The 27,027-nt window shown below is 41.9% G+C and overlaps 1 protein-coding gene across 22 annotated transcripts in view; it reads right to left on the bottom strand.

Moving 5' to 3' along the window:
* PTPRD (protein tyrosine phosphatase receptor type D) overlaps positions 1-27,027 on the bottom strand; it is a 3,784,543-nt gene that overhangs the window by 74,117 nt on the left and 3,683,399 nt on the right. For all 22 annotated transcript variants that reach the window (XM_085633482.1, XM_085633637.1, XM_085633629.1 and 19 more), the window contains 2 exons: positions 15,627-15,746; positions 14,229-14,383 (listed from right to left, as the gene is read on the bottom strand). In XM_085633482.1, coding sequence (XP_085489608.1) covers positions 14,229-14,383; positions 15,627-15,746 — 275 coding nt within the window. The remainder of the gene's footprint in view (positions 1-14,228; positions 14,384-15,626; positions 15,747-27,027) is intronic.

The following is a 27,027-nucleotide window of genomic DNA, read 5'->3' on the forward strand; positions in this document are numbered from 1 at the left end:
GTGTTGCCCTCCCCGATATTAAAAGATACTATTGGGCGTCTCAATTGGCGGCAGTGAACCACGGGATATACGGTCCTGCTTTGAATCCGGCCTTCGAGATGGATAAGTTATTACTTCCGGGCGGGGATTACAATAGGGCACTGTATTCGGCGACTCCGGATGCACGGTTGACAGGACCAACGCAAGTTGCGGTACGCGTGTGGCATGCGGCGAATGCTGCGATGGGGTGGAGGGATCGCTTGGCTCGAGCGACGCCGTTGTATGCCTCCCAGCGCTTGGGTTGTCTGTGGAAAACGAAAGGCTTTGAGAAATGGGATATGATTGGTATAAGTAAGGTGGGTGACCTCTGGGCGAAAGGGTCCTTTAAAACGTTTGAAATGCTCAAAACTGAATACAAATTAAATGATAGGGAGTACTTCCGATATGCACAGGTCTACCATGCGCTGTGTTCCGTTTTTCCGGATGTTGCTGCTATCCCAGAATATTCCCCGTTGGAAGATAGAGTGTTAGATGGCTATGTGCCCGACAGCACTATTTCTCTGATCTATAAAAAACTTATTAATGATCGTACGGACTTGCTGACCCATCTGCGGGAGGCGTGGACGGCCGACGGATTGGAACTGAACGATGAGGATTGGGTATCGGCGGTGGCCTCCCCGAAAGAGGTGGCGATCCCGGCCCGCCTTAGATTTGTGCAGCTGAAGATACTCCATAGAGTGTATGTCACAGGGCCTGGTTTGATACGTATGGGATGGAATGTGTAAGCGTGGCTGTGGCTTGTTGGGTACCTTTCTTCATATCCTATGGGAATGTTCGGAGGTCGTACGATTTTGGAATGGGGTACATACTGTAATGGAGGAGGTCACGCATGTCGCTTTGTTACCAGAGGCCAGGAGGTGTTTGCTGAATGTCTGGGAACCAAATGACTATAATGCGGCGCAGACGCAGTGGGTGACTTTGGGGTACATGGTGGCTAAGCGCAATATCGCACAGTTGTGGGGTTCCCCGAGGCCGCCTACGAGTTCGGTATGGAAGGAGAATATGGATTGGTGTATGTTCAGGGAGAAGACGGTGTATGTGGCGAGAGGCAAGCCTGGGAGGTGGACTAAGGTGTGGGGTCCATGGAATTCCTATCGTGGGAATATCTGCGCTCCGCCTCTGCCGCGAGAGGTCGACGTCGCTTTGTCCCCCTAGCCGCACATTCTACGTAATTGTGTATGCCTTGTCCTCTTCTCCGCCGCCCCCCACTACCACCTCCTGTCAAGAGTTATTCCAGATAATGTGGATCTTCCCCCGTCCTGGGGAGCGCACGCTGCTATTTCGGACTCTCATTGCCTTGTTTGTGTGTTATTGTTTTTTTTTTTTTTTTTTTTAGAAAATTTGAAACCGTCCTTTTTGATCGCCCTTTGACTATGGCCGCGGCCTGTTATATGTGCTTACGAACTTTCGGGAGCTTTTGCTTCTGGCTCATTTGAATGTATGGCGTTGCCTTGCTGGCTCCCGAGCTTTCTAGCGGCCGGCCCTTGTGGTTGTAGGCCCTTGTTTGTATCTTTTTAATGTGTAATAAAGGTTTCTTATAAAAAAAAATAAAAAAAAAAGAATGCTCAGGATGCCTAATAGAAAAGTAGTTATGTCCCATTTTTTCCTATTTTGGCAGATGATTTTCGGAACACTTTCTGCTGTCCCTTTAGTTCTTAACGCTTTAGAACTTAATGTTTTTGGGCTGATAGTTAAGTGGTTTAGGTTCTGATTTCAAGTTACACAGTACTGCAGGGTGGGAATGCATATAGGTACTGTGCTGTAACTCCCCACCCCTACAGTAAACTTATGAATTAAGAAATGGGGAATAACTTTGCAGAATCGGTTATATCATCCCGAATTTAGCATGGAATTCTCTAGTCCATGGTGTTAAACACAGATATTTGCCACCTGCTATAACCAGGTGATAAACTTCTGATGGGGTTTTGTGCATGGAGAGGTGGAGTGAGGATTGTGATGAAGGGAAGCGCAAAATACTGCCCGGCACGGGGTGCATTATATCCTGCTGCACTTCATTATATGGTCAGACTCTGGAGCATATCAACCAGGGAGATTTATGAGCTAAAATGTCTAGATTGTAAAAATAGATTTGATGTTCTTGCACCTGTGAAACTGAGGTGCAAGAACACAAAGCATCTCATGATTGTGAGGGACGGAATTCTTCACAGGAATTTAGCTTTGCACAACTCGTAATCATGGCCATAGTAGGCACGTTTACTAACATATTTCCAAAATGTGAATGTGCAGCATTCAGCAAAGATAAAACATACATTCTTAAGATTTAGCAGTGTTCTGTAAACTGAAGTTAAAGAAAGTCGTTCGAGTGATTACCAGGAAAAGGAGGTTTTTGGACTTAAAAGAGTGTGGTTTGGCAGCAAAATAAGTAAATGTAGTCAGTTTTTCTATGATAAGGCCACCAGAAGCGAGATCTACAGACTACAATTTATGACCACCTTTAAATTGGATACTTTTTCTGATTTGTGCTCCAAAGGAAAAGTGGAGAAGCACAATTTAGGTCTTATATATATGTATATATCTGGAAGATTTCTGAATCTACCTTTCATAGCCATCAAAAGTCACCTTCTGCTGCAGCCATTTCATCATCTCTACTAACCATTCTTTTAATTGGGGTGCGCTTGTAGTTTTTCAAACCATGGCTATCTGTTGCAGTACTAACAATACGTACAAATCTATAAAACTGAATTTCATTTTAGCATGTTTAGGTTTGCTCCCAAGCACCAAAATCCACATGTTTAATTGCAAAAACTCTGTTCTCCCAGTAATTGCGGAGAAAACGTCCATAATCTCCCGTCAAAGTGAGTTCAGTTGGGTGCAATGCAAAAACATGTATGGTAGGTCTGTATTTGCATTGCTACATCTAGAACATATATCCCTTACCTTTGGACAGATTTGTAGTCTGCGCAGTGTTCCAAGATCTTTACCCATACCCCATCAATGGATGGTGAGTAGAAGTCTGTTTATTATCTATCCCTTAGCATTGTTAGGTTAAAATTAGCTTATTCAGTGGATGCACGGTATAACATAGTTGTGGCCCTCTGGCACTTCCCATGTGTAAATCATTCTTGTAGAGCAACATGCATTGGTGACTCCTCACTACCACACCGGCACAATGTTTTACCATGTGGGTGGTAGCTCCAAAAACTAAATAGTGTCCCACCAGCAACCCTTCAGATCCATCAGGTCTTTGAATGGCCCAAGCTAATGGGCCTCAAACAGTGCTTCTAAGATATTCCATCATATTTGCTTTGATTGATATTTGTTTAAATTCTATAAACCACCACAATGGGAATTAAGATGCATAAGCCAGTGCTGCCTTAGTGCAGTACAAGCGTAGCATCTCGTAGTGACATGCCACCATTCAGGGCAACAGCTGTAGCAAAAATGAAATGTGAGTTGGTTCTCCTCAGCTTCACACAATCAGGATACCCATTGCTACTTCGATGCCAATAATATTTTTCAAAGTCCGGCACATTAAACTGTCCTTCAGCACAGGGCAACTGCAAATTTCAAACTGTAATTTTATATCTGTCACCATCCCAACTTAAATCAAATATTTGGTACCATAAAGTTTTACAAAAAACAGTTGGGGGTGACAACTAGCACATTGGTGAAGGCATATAGGGTAAATCTATCATTTTGGACAAAGCAAGTTTTTAAATTTTAGACAGCAGAATCTTGTTCCAAAATTGTGTGGATTCATCAGTATTAGTAATCAACTTATCCATATTGCCTTCCAATGTCTCCCAACCCTTATGAAATATCTGTATTTAACTATACTTAAAAGACCTATTTGACGATTGCAAGAGTAACCCTAGATACACACTAAAGTCTCATGCAAAGGGAAAAAACATGAATTACTCCTCTTGGCCTTTAGCTCAGATATCTGTATGAATCTCTCCAATTGCTTAAGTATCGGAACAGTATCAGTTTCTTGGTTATTATACACATGCACATCATCGGCGTGCATACAGGGATATTAAATGCCATGCCTACATTAGTATAATGCCAGCCTCCAGTGCATCTGATCCCTTCCCATAAGGCTCTATGGCTAGCGGGAAGAAAATAGGTGAGAGTGGACACCCCGACTGTTCCTCTCTGTACCTTCCATATTCCAGAATCCACTCTCCCATTGTGAACTTGAGCAGTTGGAGTCAAATACAACATGCCACTCTCTCACACCCAAAGCCCATAACCTCCAACACCTGAAATAAGTGATCCCAACCAAGGGTATCAAAGACTTTCTCTATATCAATGGAGGCCAGAGTTCTGTGAGATCCACTCAAAAACGTATTATGTAGTATAGTTTCTTGATATTCACTGAGATGCTTCTGTCAGGAAAAAATATTGATCGTTCTGGGTGTGTTAAGCTTATGAGTCCCACCATCATTCTTATCAGCTCCTTAGCCAGAATTTTATAGTTCAAAATGAACAAGGGGCTATAGGAGTCCATTTCCACAAGGTTCCAAAGTGTCTTTCGTATCATATTAATTAAGGGCTCTTCGGTGGCCGGCAGCCGGGAAAGATGGCTGCTGCTTAGAGGAACTCCGGACCTACAGAGGCCAAAACGAAAATCCGATCATTTCTCCGTAATCCAAAAGCAACAAATCTGGCAACAAGAGCATCGGAACCCCTGTGACACACAGCGGGCCGCTTCCGATGCTGAAATTCGCCGTCTGGAGTGCAGAACATCGAAGGCACAGATCGCGGCCAGGACAGCTTGCAGACCGGGACCTCAGTTTATGAAAGGCACCCGTGAGCGGCCCCAACGATCGGAGTGCCGCGGCGCCAAGTGACGTGCCGCATGCTCACACTGGATGCGAGGACTCCTCCCAAGGCTCTATTTGCACTGAGCCATATCTGGCGGATTGGTGGGACCCGCGAGGTATGGAGTGGGGGGGGCCCACTACCCGCAACAGCTGGCGGCTTGATCGCCATTACACTGGCAGCGCCTGCACCGGATTGAGTGCGCAACAGAAGGGGCAGTGGAGAGCACCTGTTTTGGAAACGTTGCCTGGGGTGCGGCAGCCTGCTGAGAGGCATGCAGTAGCCTGGAGGGATTATTAGTGCAGATCCCCCAGGACACACCAGATCGGCACATAGAACGGCGAGACCTGGCGGCGTCCAGGGTCACAGCGCAGCGCAGAGTGGACCGCACTGGTGAACCGGCCTGATAGACGGCCTGGGCGGGCGCTGGAGCCACACATCTAGAGACGTACTGTGAGACTGCTGCAGGCGGGGAGGTTAGACCTTCATCCTCACTTCCTGGCGCAGATGGACCTACATGTTTAAGGGGCTCCGGTGAGCGAAGGCCAACAAACAATAAAACGGCCCAGAGACGCACACTCGCAGGAGCCGTATAGATACACAACCCCCATGCCTTCCCGCCAAGAACGTCGTCACACCAGCCGACCGGTAGGAAACCCGACAGCCCGCGTGCGCCAAAGGGTAGCACAGGCAAGCCGCGGTGAGTACTGCCGGTGAGCAAACAGCAATTACTGCTCATGGCTGCAGAACAGGGGAAGATGGGGGGACGTGGCCAACGAGTGACCCACTGAAGCAAACTTGAAAAATATGCCTATTCCAAACCGGATCAAGACCCACGAGACATCGCTGGCACAGTAGCAACCAAGGGCCCCACAGCAAGAAAGGAGATCACGCTGGAAGACATCATGACCAAGCTCAATAAAGTGCACACATCGTTGGAGTCTCGCATAGACACAGTCACTACCGAACTCTCCTTTATCCGGGCCGACTTCAGAAATCTTAGCTCCCGTGTGGCGGAGGTGGAGACCACAACAATTGCTCTGCACAAACAGACACGGCCACCCTCAAGAAATAAATGCAGCAGCTGGAAACCGAAAATAAAACCATGGCGGCGAAGCTGGATGATTACGAAGGTCGCTCCCTTCGCAACAACGTCTGAATTGTGGGAATACTGGAGGGAACGGGGGAGCCTGTTGTGGACCTCTTTGTAGAGGACCTGGTGAAGGATCACCTGCAACCCAGAGGATTCTCCAACTATTTCTTGGTGGAGCGTGCCCACCGCGTCCCCGGAGGCAGACCCAAGCCAGGGGCACCCCCTCAGCCCATACTGGCACGTATCTTCAACTTCCGAGACCAGGACCTCATTCTTCAGACCACGAGAGCGGCCCCACCGATCCGTTACCAGCAAAGCACGATCTCCTTCTTCCCGGACGACACAGCGGCGGTGGCTAAACAGCGACGTAACTTCATCGCCATCAAGCGAGAACTCAGGAACCGAAACCTCAAATGCTCGATGATGTTCCCTGCAAAATTGAGAGTGGATGCTGACGGTAAGACATGGTTCTTTACTACTCCAGAGGAAGCACATGGCTGGCTTGAGGGATGGCGACAGGTCCCACACCGTGGTAAACCTGGATGCAACAGCGACCGTGGAGCGACTGGATCGCAATCTCCGGAACAGACGGGAAGGATGACAGCGACACAGGCAAAGAATAAAGAGGACTAAAATTGATCCCATGAACACCTTCCCCTGAGAGCACGGACAAACGAGAACTCCTTCACCAGTTATGTTGAGATTTACGATGGAGAATCATGAGACAACGTCACTGAGACAGATGTAAAGGGGACTATGGGCTCCTACAGAGGCCCGCCATGATTGTGGGACTTTTCTGAAGAGACTGCCGCCAATCCACTGCACGGCTCTGAATGGACCAGGGGTCTCCAGAGTCCCGCAGGGGCTTCCTAAGTAAGGAGGCAAGGGTAAATATGTTTGTGAGATGGCCCCAGGGGAACAACGCAGGAGCTCTCTCTTCCACCCGAAGGTACTGGGTAATGGGAAATAGGCACTCTGCAAAGTTGGGGTGGCGGGTAGTTCTTGAACCGGCATGGAGGGGGGAGGGAAGGGGGGTTTACAGAGAATGATTGGTTACAATTGGTTTTCTTTTTTCTAAATGTTATATGGCATTTTATATACTTGTACAGACTGCGCAGACATTGCCTCAAGCATACCCAGACCGGGTAACACACATCACCAATACAATCTATGGCGACGTCACCTGACCCCGTAGATCCAGTAACAATGCGCCCACAGCACCTACCTATCATATCCTGGAATGTCAACGGGCTTAGAGATAAGCTTAAGCAGGGACTGGTCCTGCAATATCTACAGCGTAAAGCACCAGCAATAGCCTTGATACAAGAGACCCACTTAACAGGAACAACATGTAAAGCACTAGACAGATGGGACTTTGGGCTGGTGGTACAATCAGAGTTCACAAACGGCTCCCGGGGGTAGGGATCCTTATTAAAAAAACAACACCCGATTATCATAAAACACAAGTATACAGATGACCAAGGCCACTTCGCGGCACTATCATGCCAATGGGAGGGTCGGGTGATCAATATAGTTTTGGTTTATATTCCCTCAGTGCTTCACTCGATAGCGTTGCCGGCATTCAGTGCATTCCTACTCCAGCTCCCGCAGGGTAACTTAATTATAGGGGGCGACTTCAATGCCACGCTGGATGACACCCTAGACCGGACACCCCCTCGACAACAACATCAGACACGTACGAACTTTGCGGACTTCCTGGACACTATGGGTTTGACACCTGGAGACTTCGCTTCCCACAGGCACGGCAATATACATACTTTTCAGGCGCACATAATAGCCTATCGAGAATAGATCATATACTTGCACCGGCAGGTGAAATTGGGAACTTCCTGGATATTATACATTTACCGAGGGGCATCTCGGATCACTACCCAGTTAGCACTCTTTACATGTGGCACGCCACAACACAGCGCTGAATATTTCCAATATATCCCGGGTATCTAAAAAATGCGTCAATCTGGAAAGGGCTGACAGATACCACCAAACATTACTTTATTGAGAACGCGCCCTCAGTCTCCTCCCCGATCTTCCTATGGGAGGCATACAAGGCAGTGTTCTGTGGACAGGCGATCTCTCTTATAACGAATCACGAAAGAGAGAAAGCCCAGACAGTGGCGACCCTTGAACAGGAGATGAGTGACCTAGAAGGGGCTCAGGGGCAGGACCTCTCTGACACAACCACCCATCTATTACTTCTCAAAAAACAGGAGTACAGAGACCATTTATGGGAGGAAGCGAAAACGCGACTCTCTGCCACTCAACATACAATATATGAAGTCGGCGATAAGGCCGGCAAGCTCCTGGCCTGGCTCGACAAGTGAGAAAAGGCCGACAGGTAGATTGCGGAGTTCGAGCTTCCCACAAAACTCACAATCACAAAATCACAAAACTCTAAGACATAGTAGACCTTCTAGCGTGACCTATGAAAAGGTTTACACCTCAGCGCTTACAATAACAGAGGAGGAGGCGGCGGAATTCCTACGTGATATCCAGCTTCCCAAACTCACAGAAAAGGAAGCCCACTCACTGGAGGCGGAACTCTCCACCAACGAAATAGCAATATCAATCAGAAAACTCAATTCAAGAAAGGCACTAGACCCTAACGGTATCCCAATAGAGTGGTACAAACGAAATACGATGACACTTACACCCCGCCTAAGTTAAAAAAGATAAGAATCCCGATGATATGAATTCGTATCGGCCCATAAGTCTTTTAAATTCTGACTATAAATTATTAATGAAGGTTTGGGCCGAGCGTTGTTACCAGCTGCTCAGGAAGTAATTCACAAGGATCAAACTGGTTTTATTTCGGGTAGATCAATGGCTGCCAATACTCAATTTTTAATACAGGCTTTAGACTATATTAATGTAAATCATATCCCTGCAAGCATTGTAATGGTCGATGCAGAAAAAGACTTTATTTATTACTCTGGCTCAATTTGGTTTTCCGTTGAATGTTGTAGGGATGCTAAATAATATTTATCAGGACGCTACAGCAAAGCTTGTAATTAATGCCAGCTGCGCAGGAACAATAAAAATCAGGCGTGGAACGAGACAAGGCTGTCCACTCTCTCCCCTACTATTTACTTTTTTTAACGAGCCCCATGGTTTTAAGAATTCGAAACAATGCTGCTATTCACCCCCCAATCTTTGATATGCCTAAAATTAAATTATTTGCCGACGATATTATCCTATACCTGGCCCCAAATAGGATTAATTTCGAGGAGGTCTTGGGAGAAGTTTTGCAGTTTGAGAGAATAGGCGGCTATAAAATTAATGCAAATAAAACAGAAGTTCTCGCCATGAATGCTGATATCGACACATTTCCCTGTTCTTTAAAATCACAGGCATTAAGAACTGACCCTATAAGATATCTTGGGATTTATGTCTCCTCACAGTTTTCTGAATTATTTGAGTTAAATTATTTAAGGATGAAGACAAAAATAAGTAAATTATTGGAGCAATGGTCATTGCTTCCATTATCAATAGTAGGGCGAGCATCATTAATAAAAATGTCTATATTACCCCTATTGATTTTTCTATTTTGTAATGTTCCTATCAAAATTAATCAGGTATTTTTCAGGGAAATGGATACGCTTTTCAGACAATTCATTTGGGAGAAGAAAGCCCCAGAGTTAAATTGAATACTTTACAACTACCAATAGATCAGGGGGGGCTCGCGCTCCCACATGTAAGATCATATTATGAAGCTGCCCTTCTTGATTTAGTATCCCGGCTGTTAGGATCTAGCTCTTGTAGAGATACTTTTTTTATCAATAGAATGCTGCTAGAAACTGGTTCATCCACTTCAGTGTTTTTAAAAACTGCAAAGCTTACTAAGAAAACACGATATAAAACTTTAAAAGACTTTCTTATCAGACTTCAAACCGTTTCTAGGGAAATGAATCTGATGGGCTTTCAATACCTCAATATAAGAGAATGTGCCAGCCTCGGTTTCCAGATCCAAGTTAGTCACATCAATGTTTGGGAGAATTCTGGATTTACCGAATTGAGACATTTTATAGTTCAGAATAGGCTGATTTCCTGGCAGGAAATACTGGCCAGGATAGGGACTCATCGGAAACCGGCCTTTTTTGAATATCTGCGGTTAGTCTCCTGGTTGAGAAGCACCGGTGGTATAACTGAACCCCCCAATCATTCGACAGTTGCCCTCTACGGGGCTAAACTACGAGGAATAGGCAACTGGTATAAGTTGCTACATAAAACAAAATATTCTTTGGTGATCCAGAATCATTTGGAAAAAATAAATCGGGAAACTGACTGCAGATTATCCGAAAGGGAGTGGGAGTGGATCAGCTACTCAGGAAATAGAGCATTGCGTGCTGCTAATTATAAGAGGATGGCCTTTTTTTCAAGGTGGCTGGCCTATTTAACACCTTCTACTCTAAATAAAAGGTTTCCAGACGTGGAAGATGAGTGCTTTCGGTGCTCTAAACATGGGGAAGGTGGTTGGCACCATATTTTTTTTGTGTGTCCCGGCCTAAGGTCTTTTTGGGAAGTCGTATTTTCAGACATCGAGCGTGCAATCGGAAATAGAATCCCGATCGAAGCCGAGGTTGTGCTATTTGGCTACTGCAAGGGAGGGTTAAAATTGTCTAAACCAGAAAGAGTTTTTATTTTTATTGCTAGTGCGGTAGCACGCTCATTAATCTTGCAAAATTGGAGATCTACAGAAGCCCCCTCTCATTTGAAATGGATTAATAAAATGAAAAGAGGCCTATGCCAGGAGGGTAGGAGCTGTAAAAAAGTTTGAGGGAAACTGGAAGATTTTTGAAATACTGGAGAAGACTTAATAGAAAATGAAATATTGGAAGTGATATACCTAGAAGTCTTCTCCTAATGTGGTTTTTGTATGGAAGTGAACCTCCTTTTTGATTGTTTTCTGTTAAGAATGCATTAGCACTTTATAGATATTACATTTTAAATACTGGAAGTGGTGAATTGTTTCGAAGCATGTCTTTTTTATTGATGTTTTTATGCTAATGAATTCCCTTTATTGTAACATTACTGCAATTACTTATGTCTTGCACTTGCACTTTAGTGGCTTCGAGGATTTGTATTTATGCCATAGAAACGGAGGTCACCAAACTCCTCTGGGATAATAAACCAGCCCGCATAGCTATGACAAAACTGTTCCTAACCTGTTACGATTGTGGCATCGCACTCCCCAATATACAGACGTACTATTGGGCGTCCCAATTAACTGTAATCAACCAATGGCTACATAACCCCATACAGACCCAGCTTACGGCCTTGATAGACTTGAGTTGGGCATGGAGGGATTACTTCGAGCAATCTATAACAAGACCCGGGCCCTAACAGGCCCAACGAACTACAGACTTCAGATATGGAACATAGCGTGCAAAAAACTGGAATGGTTAAACAAGAGCACACTAGCAACGCCCCTATGGGTCACGGACAAACTAGGCAAGTTGGGAAGAGCAAAGGCTTCAATTGCTGGGACAATATAGGAATGTCTAGGGTGGGAGATCTCTGGGCGCGGTAACGGGTGATCCCCTTCACCCAGCTACAAGAGCAGTACGAGATAGCACCCACGGAACAATTCTGCTATCACCAGATCCGACATGCCCTGGAGGCAGTAATCCCCTCTGACAACACAACGTCTGAGGCCTCACCGCTGGAGGACAGATTTCTGACCGATCATATGCACACTAAAGCAATTTCAATGACATATCGAAAAATCATTAATAACATGCCTGACCCCATGTAAAGGTTACCAGATAAATGGGGGGAGGAGGTAGGCGACCTAGACGACACTGATTGGCAAGAAGCACTAGCATCACCCAGAGAGGTAGCGATTACGTCTAAGCTACACCTCGTACAGCTCAAAATCCTCCACAGAATCTATTACACTAGATGCACTCTCTATAAGATAGGCAAAGCCGATATCAACTTCTGCCTGCGACAATGTGGGGTGCTTGGTACCTTCTTCCACACACTCTGGGCCTGCCTCCCCATAATGGAATACTGGAAATCTGTCATGGACACAATTACGAGAGTTAGTGGGAACCCAGTCCCTCCAGAACCAAAACGTTGCCTGTTAAACATCTGGGAAGCAACGGACCTTACCGGCACGGCGCAGACATGGGCGACACTAGGGATGATGCTGGCAAAGAGAAAGATATCAAACATTGGGGGGTATCCGCCACCCCCACACACACAGAATGGTGCAGAGATATGGACATGGCCATGGTGGCAGAAAAAACAGTATATGTATGAAGGGGATGCCCCAAAAAGTGGATAAGACTGTGGGGAGGCTGGAACACCAATAGGGAAGGGATATGCACATTACCAACAGTGACTACTGACCTAGAAATGCATTAAGGTGATAAAACCCAATACCTGTGAGAAAGTATGTATGCGCAGCAAGATACCAGCAATGTCATAACAACAAAAACGACTGATGAATATGATAAGACTGTATATGTACAATGTGTATTCTGTAACTGAACAAACTAACTATGCCAATTATGTTTAAATTAAAAGAATTTTTTTAAAAAATAATAAGAAATTAAGGACTCTTCGGGTGTAGAAGGTGAATAAGGTTATAAACTTAAGATGAGATCTATTTTCACAAGCCAAGCATCAAAAAACAGTACAACACTGTATTTATTATATTGGAAAGATGTCCCCTGATGGTAATTACTTTTCCAAAGAAAGAGAAAGTTAAGTAGTGCTGTTGGTTATGGAATTATTGACAAAATCACCAGAAAACGTCAGCTGAGCCTAGAAATATCTCTCCATTTTGTCCTAGCATACCTCTTGAGAGACAATTAAAATTGTGAAACATTTTAAGGATTTCATGAGATTAGGATCTAAGACATTATTATAAATATCTTATATATTTTCCCAGGGCCATCTGTCGCTATAACTGGGATTAGTGGTACCAATTTCGAGTGGATAGTCTTACAGCTTTGCTCAATGCTGCAAGTCTACATACAATGCAGGAAGTGTGGCCAGTTGTGGAGAATGCACTCTTCCTTTTTGGTACCAATAAGCTATGGAAAAATGGATTTCATGCCAGTACATGATCTGTTGTGCACATAGAAAATAATAAAGGGTTGAGATTTAAAACACTGTCACATTGGGCCCTGGGCCCACTGAGCCCCATCAAATGTTCAGAACTAAATAGTATTCATATAGCTTAAATTAATTTGAGGGTAAATTTGCCTGTGGCAAACTTACAAACTAAAGCAACTTTTGTGAAACTTATGAGTATGTATCTTTTTCTCAGAAACTGTTTCTGAGTGGCATGTGCAAGGGGCATACCCCTATAGATGAAAACACTCTTTTAGGTGATATTTTCCAACAGCATAAAGGTCTTTCCATGGCTCAATGGTGCAACGTTTTGGGTGTTACAATGCAGTGCAAGCCCTTAAGGACCAAAGGTAGCTCATCAAGAAGATGGCACCCTTGATTATTTTTCCACTCAATACATAAAACAATTTCTGTCCATAAAGCCATATGCTATTGCACACTAAATTGGTCTCATCAAAAGCAGCTATCTAGAGGTGAGGCAGACCTAGACATCCTGCTGCAAAGTACTAAAAGCAAATTCAGCTTCACATTCCTTACAAGAATGAATCAACATTTCCAAAATGCAACCACACTCTTTCCCATACTGTGTAATGGTTGATAACACTGTAAAACAAATATTCAATACGGGAACTTATTTCGCCACAAGTTGGCAGGAAAATGTTCTTGTGCGTGTACCAGTTTTAGTTATCATTAGTGCACAACAGAACCAAAAGGTTATTTACTTATACACATTTGTAGACTGGCATATCAAATGTAAGTAATAATCCACCAAGGCCAAAGTGCCATCAACCAGATCATATCTATATATAACCATACAAATATCTTCCAAGTAGTTTTTCATGTTCACATTACTATGTAATAGGCACTATGTAGAGTACTTTAATAGCAGTCCGAACTATCCAACTTGAAGCAGGCATTTTGAATCAATTCCATCAACACCCCTAACAGGATGACAGCTTGATCACCACTGCTCCTAGAGAATTTAAATAACCCACATGTGCTATGTCCTGTTTTACACTCAAAGTGACAAGAGAGAATATGTAGGGTCATTCTATGATATGACTTTTGTCACCTGACCCACTCTTTATTTTCAGTGGAATGACATCTTAAAAGGACATGGAACAATGCTTTATACACTACATGTGCTCAATATACTGTAGCAAACATGTTTACAGCCATAGAAAGCAATAGGATATGATATGTTTTGTACCTGCAATGGACAACCATTGGTCCTGCATCAGAGGGGTTACATGTCTTGACCCTTCTTAGGAACGCTAAGAATGGCGTTGGATGTTCTGGAACTCCATGGTCAGGCCACGCAGTAAACTGGAACTGCCTAACCTCTCTCTTCTCACTTGAACCATTCTGTAAAACAAAAGTCTCAGACTTAGCAAAAGATTTCTGAAATTGAAAATACATGCAGAATTATATGACAGTTAGAGGAACAATAGGACTTTAAAATGTTTGCAGATGTTGTGGAAAAAGAGAGCAACCATAATCGAGGCTTGTTGCACTGGTCAGCCAATATGTAACCGGTTAAAAAAAGGACTAACTTTATTATTGGCTGGTCTGGAAATGTGTATCATGGTCACAATGTAGTTTTTGACTGATTGGTACTACAAATGCAAAGTAGGGTCATGTGTTTGGTGGACATGGCATTTCTATGATGAATAATATTGCTGGAAATGCACTCAGTGATATTCTGAATAGTTCCAGTTGTGATTTCAAATGTAGTTTTCTGACCGGTACCATCAATGATGTAGTGGGCAATGTTGTTACAGCAGTAAGGAAGTGTATATCATTATCTTATTTTTTAGATTTTGGAAGGTGAATTTACTTGCAAACAGTATTACATTGTGAAAATGTTTATGCTGCGTCGTAGATCAACAACCAAACTTTGCATAGTTTTAAACATTCTTTAAAGTACTACAGTTATTACAAAACTCAATGCAGGATTTTAAGCCATTAAAGCGAAGCAGACTATGTAAAAACATCAATATCCTTTCTTGATTGGGCAGAAAGAACATTCCCTCAGTTTACCTTTCTAGGCACCAAAAATTGTCTGCATTATTTCGAGACAGACAGGACAGCTATAGTTGTACAATATAAAAAGGTACTACAGAAAGAATAATACACAGAGTACAGCGAACAGGCTGGAAAAAGTAAAAGAAGTGGTGCAGGCTGGAAAAAATACAACCGACAAAAAGAACGAGTAGAGGAATAAATAACTGTGATAGAGAAAACAGAAATAAAGAAATTCAAAATAAACAGATAAATATTGAGTGTTAGAAAAGATAAAGCAGACAAATTATTGGGCTGTGATCCTATTAAGTACACAATTCTGCTTCAGCATTTCTAAATATTTTTCAGCTTAATGGTTAGCCATTCTAAATAAAAAAACAAGGGTTTTGATCACGTTACATATGTTAGGGTTAGAATTTGGAATGAAAAGCAGGTAAATTAGAGCATTATTTATGTCCCATTGTCAAGTACATCCTTTTTTCACTTAGCAGTAGAATTCGATGGGAATCGGTAAAATGCATAAATGGGGTCAAACATGGGTTGCTTTGACACTAAAGCACTGCTGAAATAAAAACCTGATCCATACCTTATAAAGTGCAAATGTTCTAACGCAATAAGTTGCCAGCTCAACAGTATCTAGAAGCGTGACTTGAATGAGGGCATATGTTTCTGTACCTCTGCTGGGCCAGTACTGATCACATTTCACCTACAATAAAATAAGCACAGTTATTAATGTATGCATATACAATAAATTGTAACAGTGAAAGAATAAAAAACAAATTATAAAATGAGCAATTATAAAATCAGTTTCAATTAGTAGATTCTCACTTTCATTTCTGTTTGCCAAATTGAAAACCAAGCAGGATCCATACTGCTTGTTATGTAATGAGTTTTATCTGGTACGTTTCGGGAGCAACAGTAAAGAAAATATGTTTTCAATGTTTCTGGTACTTTCCTGTTTATTCATAGTGAACACTAAATAAATGGAATTCTTATCTCTAGGCCTTAATATTGTGCAACCCAAGTCATAACTATAATGTGACATTTCTGCTGTTTACCAAATGACTTTATTGCATGGATATTGCAATAAAATACGTAAACAAATTTACTTGGAAAAAGAGAGAGACATTTCTGTAAAAATTAAACAAGTAAACACTAACTCAAAAGTATTCAAAAAGACACAACTGTTATGAATTTCTAGTATCTCGACTAGCAGAGGGTAAAGACTGTCCTTGTAGCTCACCCATAATTCCCTTTCTTTTCCACGATTTTTAAAATGAGAGAACATTTAAAAAAAGATTTTTAGAAGAAATGGCTATTTTATTTCTCATGTTATTCTCATTTCAATCATATTTCGAAAGGAAATTTGCTTTCTAAGGGTTACCTACCAAACATTTAACAATTTACCAATTTTAATGGTAAATCACATAATGACCGATGGTCAAGTAAATGCAATGTACGAGGAGATCAACTGTATTAAAACATAGCATATGACAATCAAGTATAACGTTTGTGGCATTATATAACAAAAGCTTCCAAATTATAATTTGTAAGTGGGAGCAAATACATACAGTATTGTTATGATCTCTGGACTTGAGTTAAACCAAATTCAATGTATTTATCCAAAATATTTACCTATTATTTACACCAAACATCTATTTGCCCAAATTGTGTCCCATCATGAAGTCACACAGCCCTATTCAGTGCCCACTGAAAGGTGTCAACCTTTGTTATGTAAACTTTATAAAGTGAAGGTGTACTGGCTAAATAATCAGAGCATTAGTATATACACCTGTGTGTTCATGCGAAAATGCCTGCACATGTACAAGAAAATAAAATGAAAAGTCAGAAAAAATTGCCAAGTTCGGGAAGCATGAAAATAATTTAAGGAGGCAAAGATTGGTTGCTTGGTTACCCTACTGTTTGCAGCTCGTTTTAATAAAGCAATATAATAAGCAATTTATTTGAAATAAATTGAAGCTATCCACATGTAAACATGCAAGGGACACAGCGGGATAACACAAAGTGGGCATAATGTTTATTTTGATCAAAGGGAGACTGCAAAACTAGAGTCAGAAAGCAATGCTTTTCAAAGAGGTTCTGTCTCACAGTGAAAAAGAATAACGAACATGCATGCATTTATAGTGTACAAATTATGGAATTACAGTTTTCACAATTTAGACCGACTACAGATACAGAATAAACACAGAGGCTCTCTAGTTTCTTAATTGGAATTTGGGTGTGCATGGAACCACTTGGCTTGAATAGTGGCAGCATGACATTAAGAACAAAACCATGTATAAACTACCAAAATACACCTTATATATTAGAAACATAACTAATGGGCTTTAATGTGCATGTTTTAAAGATTTATAGGAATGTTTTGATCAACATATAGTGCAACCATACTGAATGTACATGAGATTCTTGTACAAATAATTACTAACCAACTCTACAAAGCTTAGTAATTCTCTACTGCTTCATTGCAGTGGCATAGCTAGACCTTTTGCCGCCTGTGCCGGCCATTTTGTTTGCCACCCAATGACGGCCACGGGTAAGAGTGGGGGGAGGCAGCTGCCCCTAAAACCCGCCCCACCTGGGGTGGACCGCAACCCCAACCCCCATTGCTATGCTACTGCTTCATTATCGCCGTGCAGATGCACACAATTCAATTGCTAAGATCGTGTGTTGTATTAATTGTTATTTTGCTCCAGTTTTTCTCATTTTTCACATTTTTATCACTTTCTCCTCTCTTGCCACTGAGAATTAGAGTGGGTGATTCAGCAGCTGAGGTATGCGTGTTAAATAAGTGGAATTAACAGAAACAGAATGAGGACGACATTGGATTAAAGAATATATAATATAAACCAAATCCAGTGGTTTCTGCTAAATTAAGCAGTGGCTAAGCATATAAATACATCGGAGCTGATAAACTAAAGCATGTATGAGTGTAAGAAGAAGTACTACAGGGTTACTTCTTTAAAGAAGCTTCGATGCCTTTGTGAAGCTGACTGAAACGTCCAAACTCCCTATTAGTAAAAGTGCAAAGAGGGCACAGTCCTTTCTATTTGTTCTATCTGAAAATGACCCTAATGTTCCTCTTTTTTCTTATTTAAGGGGCTGATTGACAAAAGTATGTATGAACCACAGGAGGAGAGGCTACAGGAGTATTCTTTTACGTACACTTTTTACATGCCTATTTAATTTGACCCTGAAATGGTCAGGTCACTATTAGTAATGTCCTTTCTGTTTGTTCCAAACATGTATGCATAGTTGGGGAATATTCACATTTTATTATTTCCATTTTGGATGTTTTGGGGCCAATTCACAAAGCAATGTAAGTGGAAAAAAAATACTACAGGAGTACTCTTTCATGTATTTTCACTTGCCTTTGTGAGTTGGCACCGTACTGTGTCCCGCAATTCAAATTCAAGATGGCAATATTAAGGGTAATAAAAATCTGTAAATACAAAGACATTTAGGACAGTGGCTAGTCTAAGATTTTTTCAGAGGAAGATGAGACATGAGATTGAAAAATGTTGTGCCTCACCCGTGATCATTAAGAAAGTGCAAACCAGTGCAAATGCACACCCGTAAGTGGGACCTGACTGTGTCTAGTGAATTCTGATGCGAGCACTAGTCACACACAGGGGGTGATTCACAAATGCATTGATGAGTAAGCGAAGATGTATTTTACGAGTATTCTTTTATGGTCTCTTACATACCACACAGGTATGAACTTTATATGTTGTCATTTATGTTTATTATTCAAGAGTTTTGGAAAATCTGAGCCACAGTTTTCTGAAGGTATCTATCACTCAATGTGTTGTAGACTACTTCTTGAATAATTCAAATATAATGTTACATACCTAGAGCCAATCTTCTCACGGTCTGGGGTGGAGCCAACCCCAGCCGATGACAGATTAGGAAATGGTGAGGTTAGTAGAGTCAGACTCACTGTTTCATTGTTCCAGTCCTCCGGCTAAGGAGAATTAGAGCACAGAAATCATTGCACTGTTCATGTTGCATGACCTTTGTCACACAGTGCCAGTTAAAGTATTTGCCTGTGCTATGTAGCTTGCTTTTCCTGATGATGCTGCCCTGTGACCCAGGCAGTGCTTAATTTGTGAATGAAAGAGTGCCGTGCACGAATCTCCTTTGTTCAATTAAATGTCGGCGGCTGAAAACAAAGGCTCAGTAGTCTTCAATAAACTCCAAGCCTCGTAATCCACTGTCAGACACTCCCTGCACCTGTATCTCACTCTTGCCAGTCCCTGCTTTCTCCCTGTGTGACATTTTTCCACCTTTCTTGTCCTCCGTCTTTCTGAATTGAATATTTTTCCTACTCTTGGTCTCAGTAAATATCTGATGTGCAGAAATAAATGCCGGTCTTCAAAAGTGCTGGTGGCCACCACCGGCAACCACTGGCTCAAATTAAGCACTGTACCCAGGAGCAGATGTTGCCTCACATCACGTTCATGAAGGAAAAGTAGCCCAAAGTCCCCTTAGCTGTAAAACATCAATACTATTGAGTTTGTTCTGAGGGCAGGGCCGGACTGGTCTCACCAGGCATTGGGCATTTCTTCGGGAGGCTGGAAGGGTGGGAACCGTTTTTATTTTTACTGGGGCTGGTTTTGCAGGTGGTGGTGCAATATCAGCCCCCAGTAAAAAAAAAAAAAGCAGCAGTTCTGCACACTTGCAGTACCCCCCCACACACACACACCAGGGACTGATCTGACAAATTTGCCAGGGCTGCTTAGTATTCCCAGTACAGCCCAGTCTGAGGGATCAAATAGCATTGAGTATGCATATGCTTATATTTGCTTGTGTGTGTATGATTGGTCATGTGTCTGTGTATATTTGTTTGCATGTGAAAGATGTTGCTTTGCAGTGCAAGACAATTTGTTGTGTGGGAGCCCTTTCAGGACAGACAGAGAAGCACAAAAGCACTAACAATGTGGAATTGATATGCTGGTATACGAGTAGGAGGGAAAGGAGGAAGGGGTTTTGTGACTGCATGTGTGAATGTATGCAAGTTTAAATGAGTATATGTGTGTGAGCACGCATATGTAAGCATGTGTGTCTCTGCCTATCTGTGTTGGATGTGTCTGTTTTTGTATATGTGTGTGTAGGTGCTGCTTGTATATGCATGTCTCTGAAAAGTTAAATTAAGCCATATTCATGACTTCTCAGAGGTATAATGATGTGGCATTATTCTGGGCATCTTTGGCTTTATGGTGTCATTCGTCCTTTTAATATTGTACCCCCTTGGCTTCAATGTAGACACCCAGCAGTGGCCCCTGCTGGTATGAGCGGTGGGATAGTGGGGCTGGGTGGGGGGGATTTGAATGATGACCATGAGGGAAAATTAAATAATAAATTATTTTTCCCTCCTCGTCTGTTGAAATCCCATACCCCACCCACCCACACTGCCCCTCCGCTCTTACCAGCACGGGCCGCTGCTGTGAGCACCCCTAACATAATAGATGGCTATATTTCAATATCATCTGGCAAAACAATGAACCAGGCATGATATAGGTGCCCTGATACACTGTAGCCCCCCTATCATTATGGGGTTAACCCCTCAAATCACTGTAGCGGTTATGGTGTCCACGTTTTTTTCATGATGCTAGCATTTGCATACTGCGAGCATCCTTAACACTTTCTTAGACACTGACACAGGAATAGTGCGGGCAACCTTCACATTTTGTGGCAAAAGTATAGCAGTGGCCCCGGCATGGCATGTGTCCTCTTTCCGTTGCAGTTGCCACCCCAGGTACATTGATGACTATTACAGTTTTAGTGGCAACTATATTTGCTATAATTATGACACAGACATAATGGCGAATAGCCATGGTTTTGAGTGAACATCAATGACTTCTAAAAGGCATCCCTGTCTTATGATAGGAGTTCCTGGCATCTATTGGTGACAACTGGTGCCTGGTAGGTATTTCTGGCATATGATAGTGATACATGTGCAAGTGGAGCAGAATGAGTCCCTTGTATGGCGGTAACACCTAAGGTGCTCTATGAAATTGACTAGGTTGCCTTTGAATATGTAATTTTCGATTATAAATTATAAGTAGTAAAATTCAGGGGGAAAATAATTATCCATAGATAATTACATGTTTGAGTTTAGGGAGATTATTTTCATACAAAATGTGAAGCTGGTGAAGAAAGTGCGTGCATTTTAAGAAAATCCTAAACTGATATTTAGGAAGAAAGGTTTTGTTTGGCAAAAATGAAAACCTATATTTGTGGTAAAATTGGGAAGATTTCAAGACAATAACAATCTGTTGTTGGATGTAAAAGATAACGAATTTCTATGGTATGTTGAAAGTTGATATTTGAATGGTAAGTCATTCTGGGTTTTAGACCCACCTTGCCAATGTTATTTCTTTGTTATCAGAGGGCACTTGCTGCTAATACAAATGTTTCTTGATCAACATGCAGAAATTTCTTCCATATATATTTAATACTACCAACACACAACACTTTTCCACTCAAACAAGAACTTCTTGAGACATTTTTAGGACTGGCTATAACGATAAGCTAAACAACATATTTCCCCAGCCCATCCAACCCTATATAAGCTACTCTCCACCCTCACAGAGAGCAGCACCCATATGGTAGAAATATGTGTGGCTCTATGAAAGGTAAACAAGAACAGGAAGACAGAAACCCTTGGTTTACAGATCACCTAGAAATCAGGTCACCACAAGCTAGAAAATGACTTGCACAAACAAAATGCATGACTATACCTCATGCATGGGTGCGTAGAATACCACCACACAATCTTCACTAAACTACTTCTCTAATAAAGTATCAGTACTGCTGAACAACCAAAGAGAGCTTTGCAAGGTAACAAAAAAGTGCAATAATCCTTTGTGTGCAGCCTCAACCAAATCTCAAAAACTCAGGAATTCCTAGGACAGCATCTTAATCAAAAAGCACAGAAAACCTGAAGATCTATTAACACTAACATCATATAACAATCCACATTACCCCACCATTCACACCTCAGAGCAATCCCATCCAGATCATGCTCTACTTCACAGTAACCCCAACTTTGTGTTCCCAACTCATCTGTGGCTGCTGATCTGGAAAGGATGTGGTGGCTCCTGCCCTTCCACCTCTTCTGCTATTAAATGGCAGAGTACCAAGTTCCCCCAAGAACTTCTTTGTCACTCCTCACCTAAAAGAACCTAAGCTAGACGTTGCATACAATAACATGAACGAGACTATAGTAGGTTTATACAGACATATAATCACTAGCCAACTCAAACAACTTAGTACCATGGCATCCCCATTATGTACTGATATGTTTTTGAAACCACACACTGCCCTGAGACCTCACTGTTGAATGTGGGGGACAATCCATTTGTTACAGCAGATGAAGGGGGCACTGAGCACAGTAGTCCCTCTACACTTCACAGACTCATTTGGCACGGCAGACCTCAACATCCACCTCCACAGTATACAAGCAGTGATCAAACCAAGAAAGCAGATGTTTTACATCACTCTTTTAAGAGTGCACAGAAAGACAACAATGGAAAAACTCATCTCTACATAAGCTCCTATATCAATGACATGCACTACCTCAAAGTCATTAGCATGCCTAATCAATGTGAAGCCAATTGCAAAGATCTCAAATGCTTTAAGGGATGGATAAGACAAAATAACATCCAATTAATAGGGTCGAAAACAGAAATCTTGGTCCTAGGACCAGCACACCTCCTCAGAAATGTTTATACGCTGTGCACAACATGTGTCTGCATTGGTGAGTGTATTGTTAGGTATGCAATGGAATCATGACCTCAACCTCAATTCATAGCTAAGTTTAGTGGTCCAAGAATTCTTCCACTGAATCAAACTCCTCAGCCAAATCCTCCCTTTTTTGGGGCACCTTCACCATCACTGTATGATATTGGGAGTCCTAGTTATATCACGGCTTAGTAATAGTAATAAATGATATTGCACCATCAGTCTAAAATATTAATATGCTACACAAAGTGTAAAGCGTGGTAGGTGGACTAATCTGTGATCTAAAAATTATTGCAACCTTTGCCCACATCAGTATCTAGCTCAGGAGCCCAGTAAAAGCCAGCATAATATTCAAGATTTTCTGCCTCCTCTATAAATGCATCGAAGCACAGTTCCCATATAACTACAAAATAAAAATATGCAATACACCCCGATATGCAACCTCTTAAGAACAGCTTTGCCTGTTCACCCCTGGAACTGGCTGCCAGCCAAGCGTCACTTTGTTGTGGCAATCGCATAGCTCTGGCACAACCTACCCAAGAAAATCGCCCATGCGATATTAATGATGTAATTCAAAAAAAGAAAAAACTTAAACTGCTTCTCTCTCTCTTAATCCATCCACAATGTATGCTTCTTATATATGTTGTCTAATATGCTTTGCTAATGCCTACTGAACTTGGTAATTGCAATCAAAACTGTCACAGCAAGGCTTCAGATGAACAAGATGGCCACTGAAATCACAGTCTGACCTGTCCATGTGTATATGTTGGTGATTTTTACATGTCATACTTAATGCCACACGGTGCAGGGATTTACACAAACTCCCATTTTTCTATGGGAGCTTGTGCTACGGCTGGTTGACGGCTGTAGCACAAGCTCCCATAGGGAAATGTGAGATTGCGACTACACCATATGCGGTCGCATTGTAATTATGTATGCAGAAACACCGACCCATGGTCCGGACGGTTCCCAAACCGATACTGTCCGCCGAGATACGTAATAAGACCGAAAGTTTACAAGTTTGGTAGAGCTTAAAATATATTTAATTTTGTCTGATGGTGTAATTGGTAAACATAAGGGACCTGATGTACTATTACACCATTCTCAAAAGTGCTTGCAATTTTTGGGCTGACTTTTTGAGAATGGAATAGTATTTGGTGAACCGACCTATACTAATATGGTCGTAAACCAATCTTTATCATATCAGAAATAGGAGAGGGGCGCCCAAATCATGCCCCCTTCTATTTTCAATTCTAAAGGTTTGCAAAAGTCATTTTAGAGTCGGAAAGAATTTTCCAACTTGTAAAAGAGTTTTTGTACATAAAAAAAAGCCCTTTTGCTCTTGCAAACTCTGTGATTTTACAAACTGAATGGTTTGTGATCGCAAAAGTACTTAGCATATGAGGCCCAAAGCCTGTGATATTTGTCTAATTATAGGGTTAGCTTTTCAGGCTACGGAACCCGAATGTGATATCTTTTTAAGTGTTTGATTTCACATTTTGAACCTTCTGTATAAACTTTCAGTTATAGACTATGAATAGAATCTACATATATGGGGCTGGGTGAAAAAAAAAGATGCTAAATATACGATGAAAAAATGAATGTTTTCTTCCATTACATAGCTACATGTTTTAATTGCCTGTAAAACCTATGGATTTTTACATAAACTTTTAGGTAAATTGTAGTAACAATGTTCAATATTATGACACTATGGGGCTTATTCCGATGTCAGTGGGCCCGCTACTAACAGGCCATCGATGGCGGGCCCACCGACATCTACATGAGCGGTCAAACTGCGGGATTCCGATCCGGCTGTCAGAGACACTGGGCAGGGAGACTGACCGCTGATTTTCTGACGATCAGCGGACAGAAAGTAATCTCTACAATACGGGTCAGGCACCATTGTAGGGATTACAATGCCCGTTTCCCTCTGCATTTTTATGACGGTCCAATCGCCATGAAATGACAGTTGGAAAGGGAATTTAGGGGCCCCTAGCAGGCCCCCTGTCCCCCCTGGGCCTCCGCTATGGGACCTGGGGGGCACATGTGGTATAAAATATGCCTTTTCCAATTGCAGCTTGTGCTGCTGCCCTTTTTCAGGGCGTGGCACAAGTTGCAATTGGAAAAGGCATATTTCCGACAGCCGTGTTTGCGGTCATATCGGAATACTGGGAGTGGAACTGCCGACTAATAGTCGGGCGGTTTCACTTCCACTTCGATGTCAGCCGGACGCTTGTCCAACTGACATCGGAAGGAGTCTCTATGTTTCTATAAAAACTTCAGATGATGACCCCTTGCTCTACATCCACAAAAAGGGTTGTTTTTGATTGATACTTCATGAAAATATTGGAATACTTCAGGAGTGAGCCTGTTGTTTAAACAGTGTTTTTAAAAATGCAGCATTTGCCCAAATTTTTGGGGGAGAAATCCTCTTTCCCAATGTATCTCTCTCATGTATGTTTATTTTAAGAATTTTAACTCAGGGCTAATAACAAGATAAATGGCGCAGAATGTATAAAATATAAGCCGGAAGAGGCAGGCAAGATCATGGCACCTCAACTCTATATCATATAAGATAACATGGGACCACGGCTGTAAGTAAAGTTTAATAAGCATGTGAGATGAGCGGGTATGTGTTTTTGCTTCACATTATGAAAATTAAGTATATAGTGATGCTCTTCAAGTACACAAAACCCACAAAGAGCTAATTTCTCAAATATTCATAAAGAGCATATTTGCATTTGCCCTCAAAGGAACATTATTGTTAACGCTCTGACTCACTCTACTAAACTCACCCAAGGGAAGCAGCCAAGCCAAGTATAATTATCTATTCCATTTCCGAGTGTAAACTTCCTTAACAGGTGTGATGGTGGAGAGGCACAATGACGGGCACTCTGCACACATCTGGCTGATGTCACACTTAAGTGTAATCATCAATTGCACAATTTTGTAAATCATTCTCAGCTGTGGCAGAGATGGGATCCAGAACCACAAGCAAGAAAACAGAACCATCAGAAAATGTCCAATACTATGGGGTTACAATTCATTTAAATAAATAAAGTTTATCAAAATGGCTTCTGTTGGATGTAGAACGTACTCCAGCGGGCTTGTTCATAGAAATAAAAAGCAGGTTTAGGTTTTGGAAGCGGGAAATATTCTCCAGTAGCTATACTCCAACATCTAAAGTAGATGAGTGACTGTTTGAGATATCACAAAGAATTACAGAAGTATACCTGAAAATAGTACATTTTCAAATGTGCTTAATTTCAAACAGGTGGAAAATTCTGTATGAGTAAATGGTGCAGAAATGTGCTTTTGCACATTCAATAATAGTTTTTTACCAGAACGATATACCATTCCTACATACCCCCTTTTACACAGAGCAGTATTCTTTCCATCTTTCGTTCTGGAAAAAAAACACTTATTCATTGGATTATATGGGGCAACATTTGTTTGCACTTTCAGGGTGAGTTTGGGGGCGTTAATAACATTTTCAAGGGGCACACTTCTCAAAATGCTCACATTCTCACGCTACACCTGTATTAAGGAATACAAAAAATCCACCGTACAGCTGGTTATTTCAAGTGCATTTAAAAGAGTAAAACTCCAGCAATCTTCACCATGTGAATCATAATATATTATTTACTCTTGAAAATTTCTTCTATTTGTCATTAACAGGAACGTTGTGCAATTAGGGAGGAAAGATCCTGTTTTAAATGAACCCGGCATTAGGCATTTTTGATTTTCCAGATGTTTTAAATAAGTTAATTGCACTTATGATTACATTATAAATGTTTAAATCGCAAATGCCTTGACATTTTACTTTACTTTGCAAATTCCTATTAGTTTTTTTAAGTATTAACTAATATGTCAAATCAGCAACATGTAACAAACATTTCACTAACGCAAGCTGCTGCAAACTTGAGCTCACTGATTCATTGGATGGGGCAATCACATTCAGTGTTAAGTTATGGGACCCGCTGGTGACAGTGCCCCCAATCCCATACAGTAAACGTCCCTATAAAAACTCAATTGTTTGGGCGTTCCTCTGCTGTGAGGGAGATTATGTTGTGAGGGAGCGGATGGAAGAGTCTTGGGGTGGTATTCTGTATCCATTTCTTGTATGGATAAAGTGTCAAAACAAGCCAGGCCATCTTCATTTTCACTGCCAGAAAAGAAAAGATTCAGGACTTGGGAAGGAAAGACACTGCCTTCATCTGCCT

Source organism: Triturus cristatus, chromosome 2_1 (genome assembly GCF_964204655.1).
Source record: "Triturus cristatus chromosome 2_1, aTriCri1.1, whole genome shotgun sequence".
NCBI lineage: Eukaryota > Metazoa > Chordata > Amphibia > Caudata > Salamandridae > Triturus > Triturus cristatus.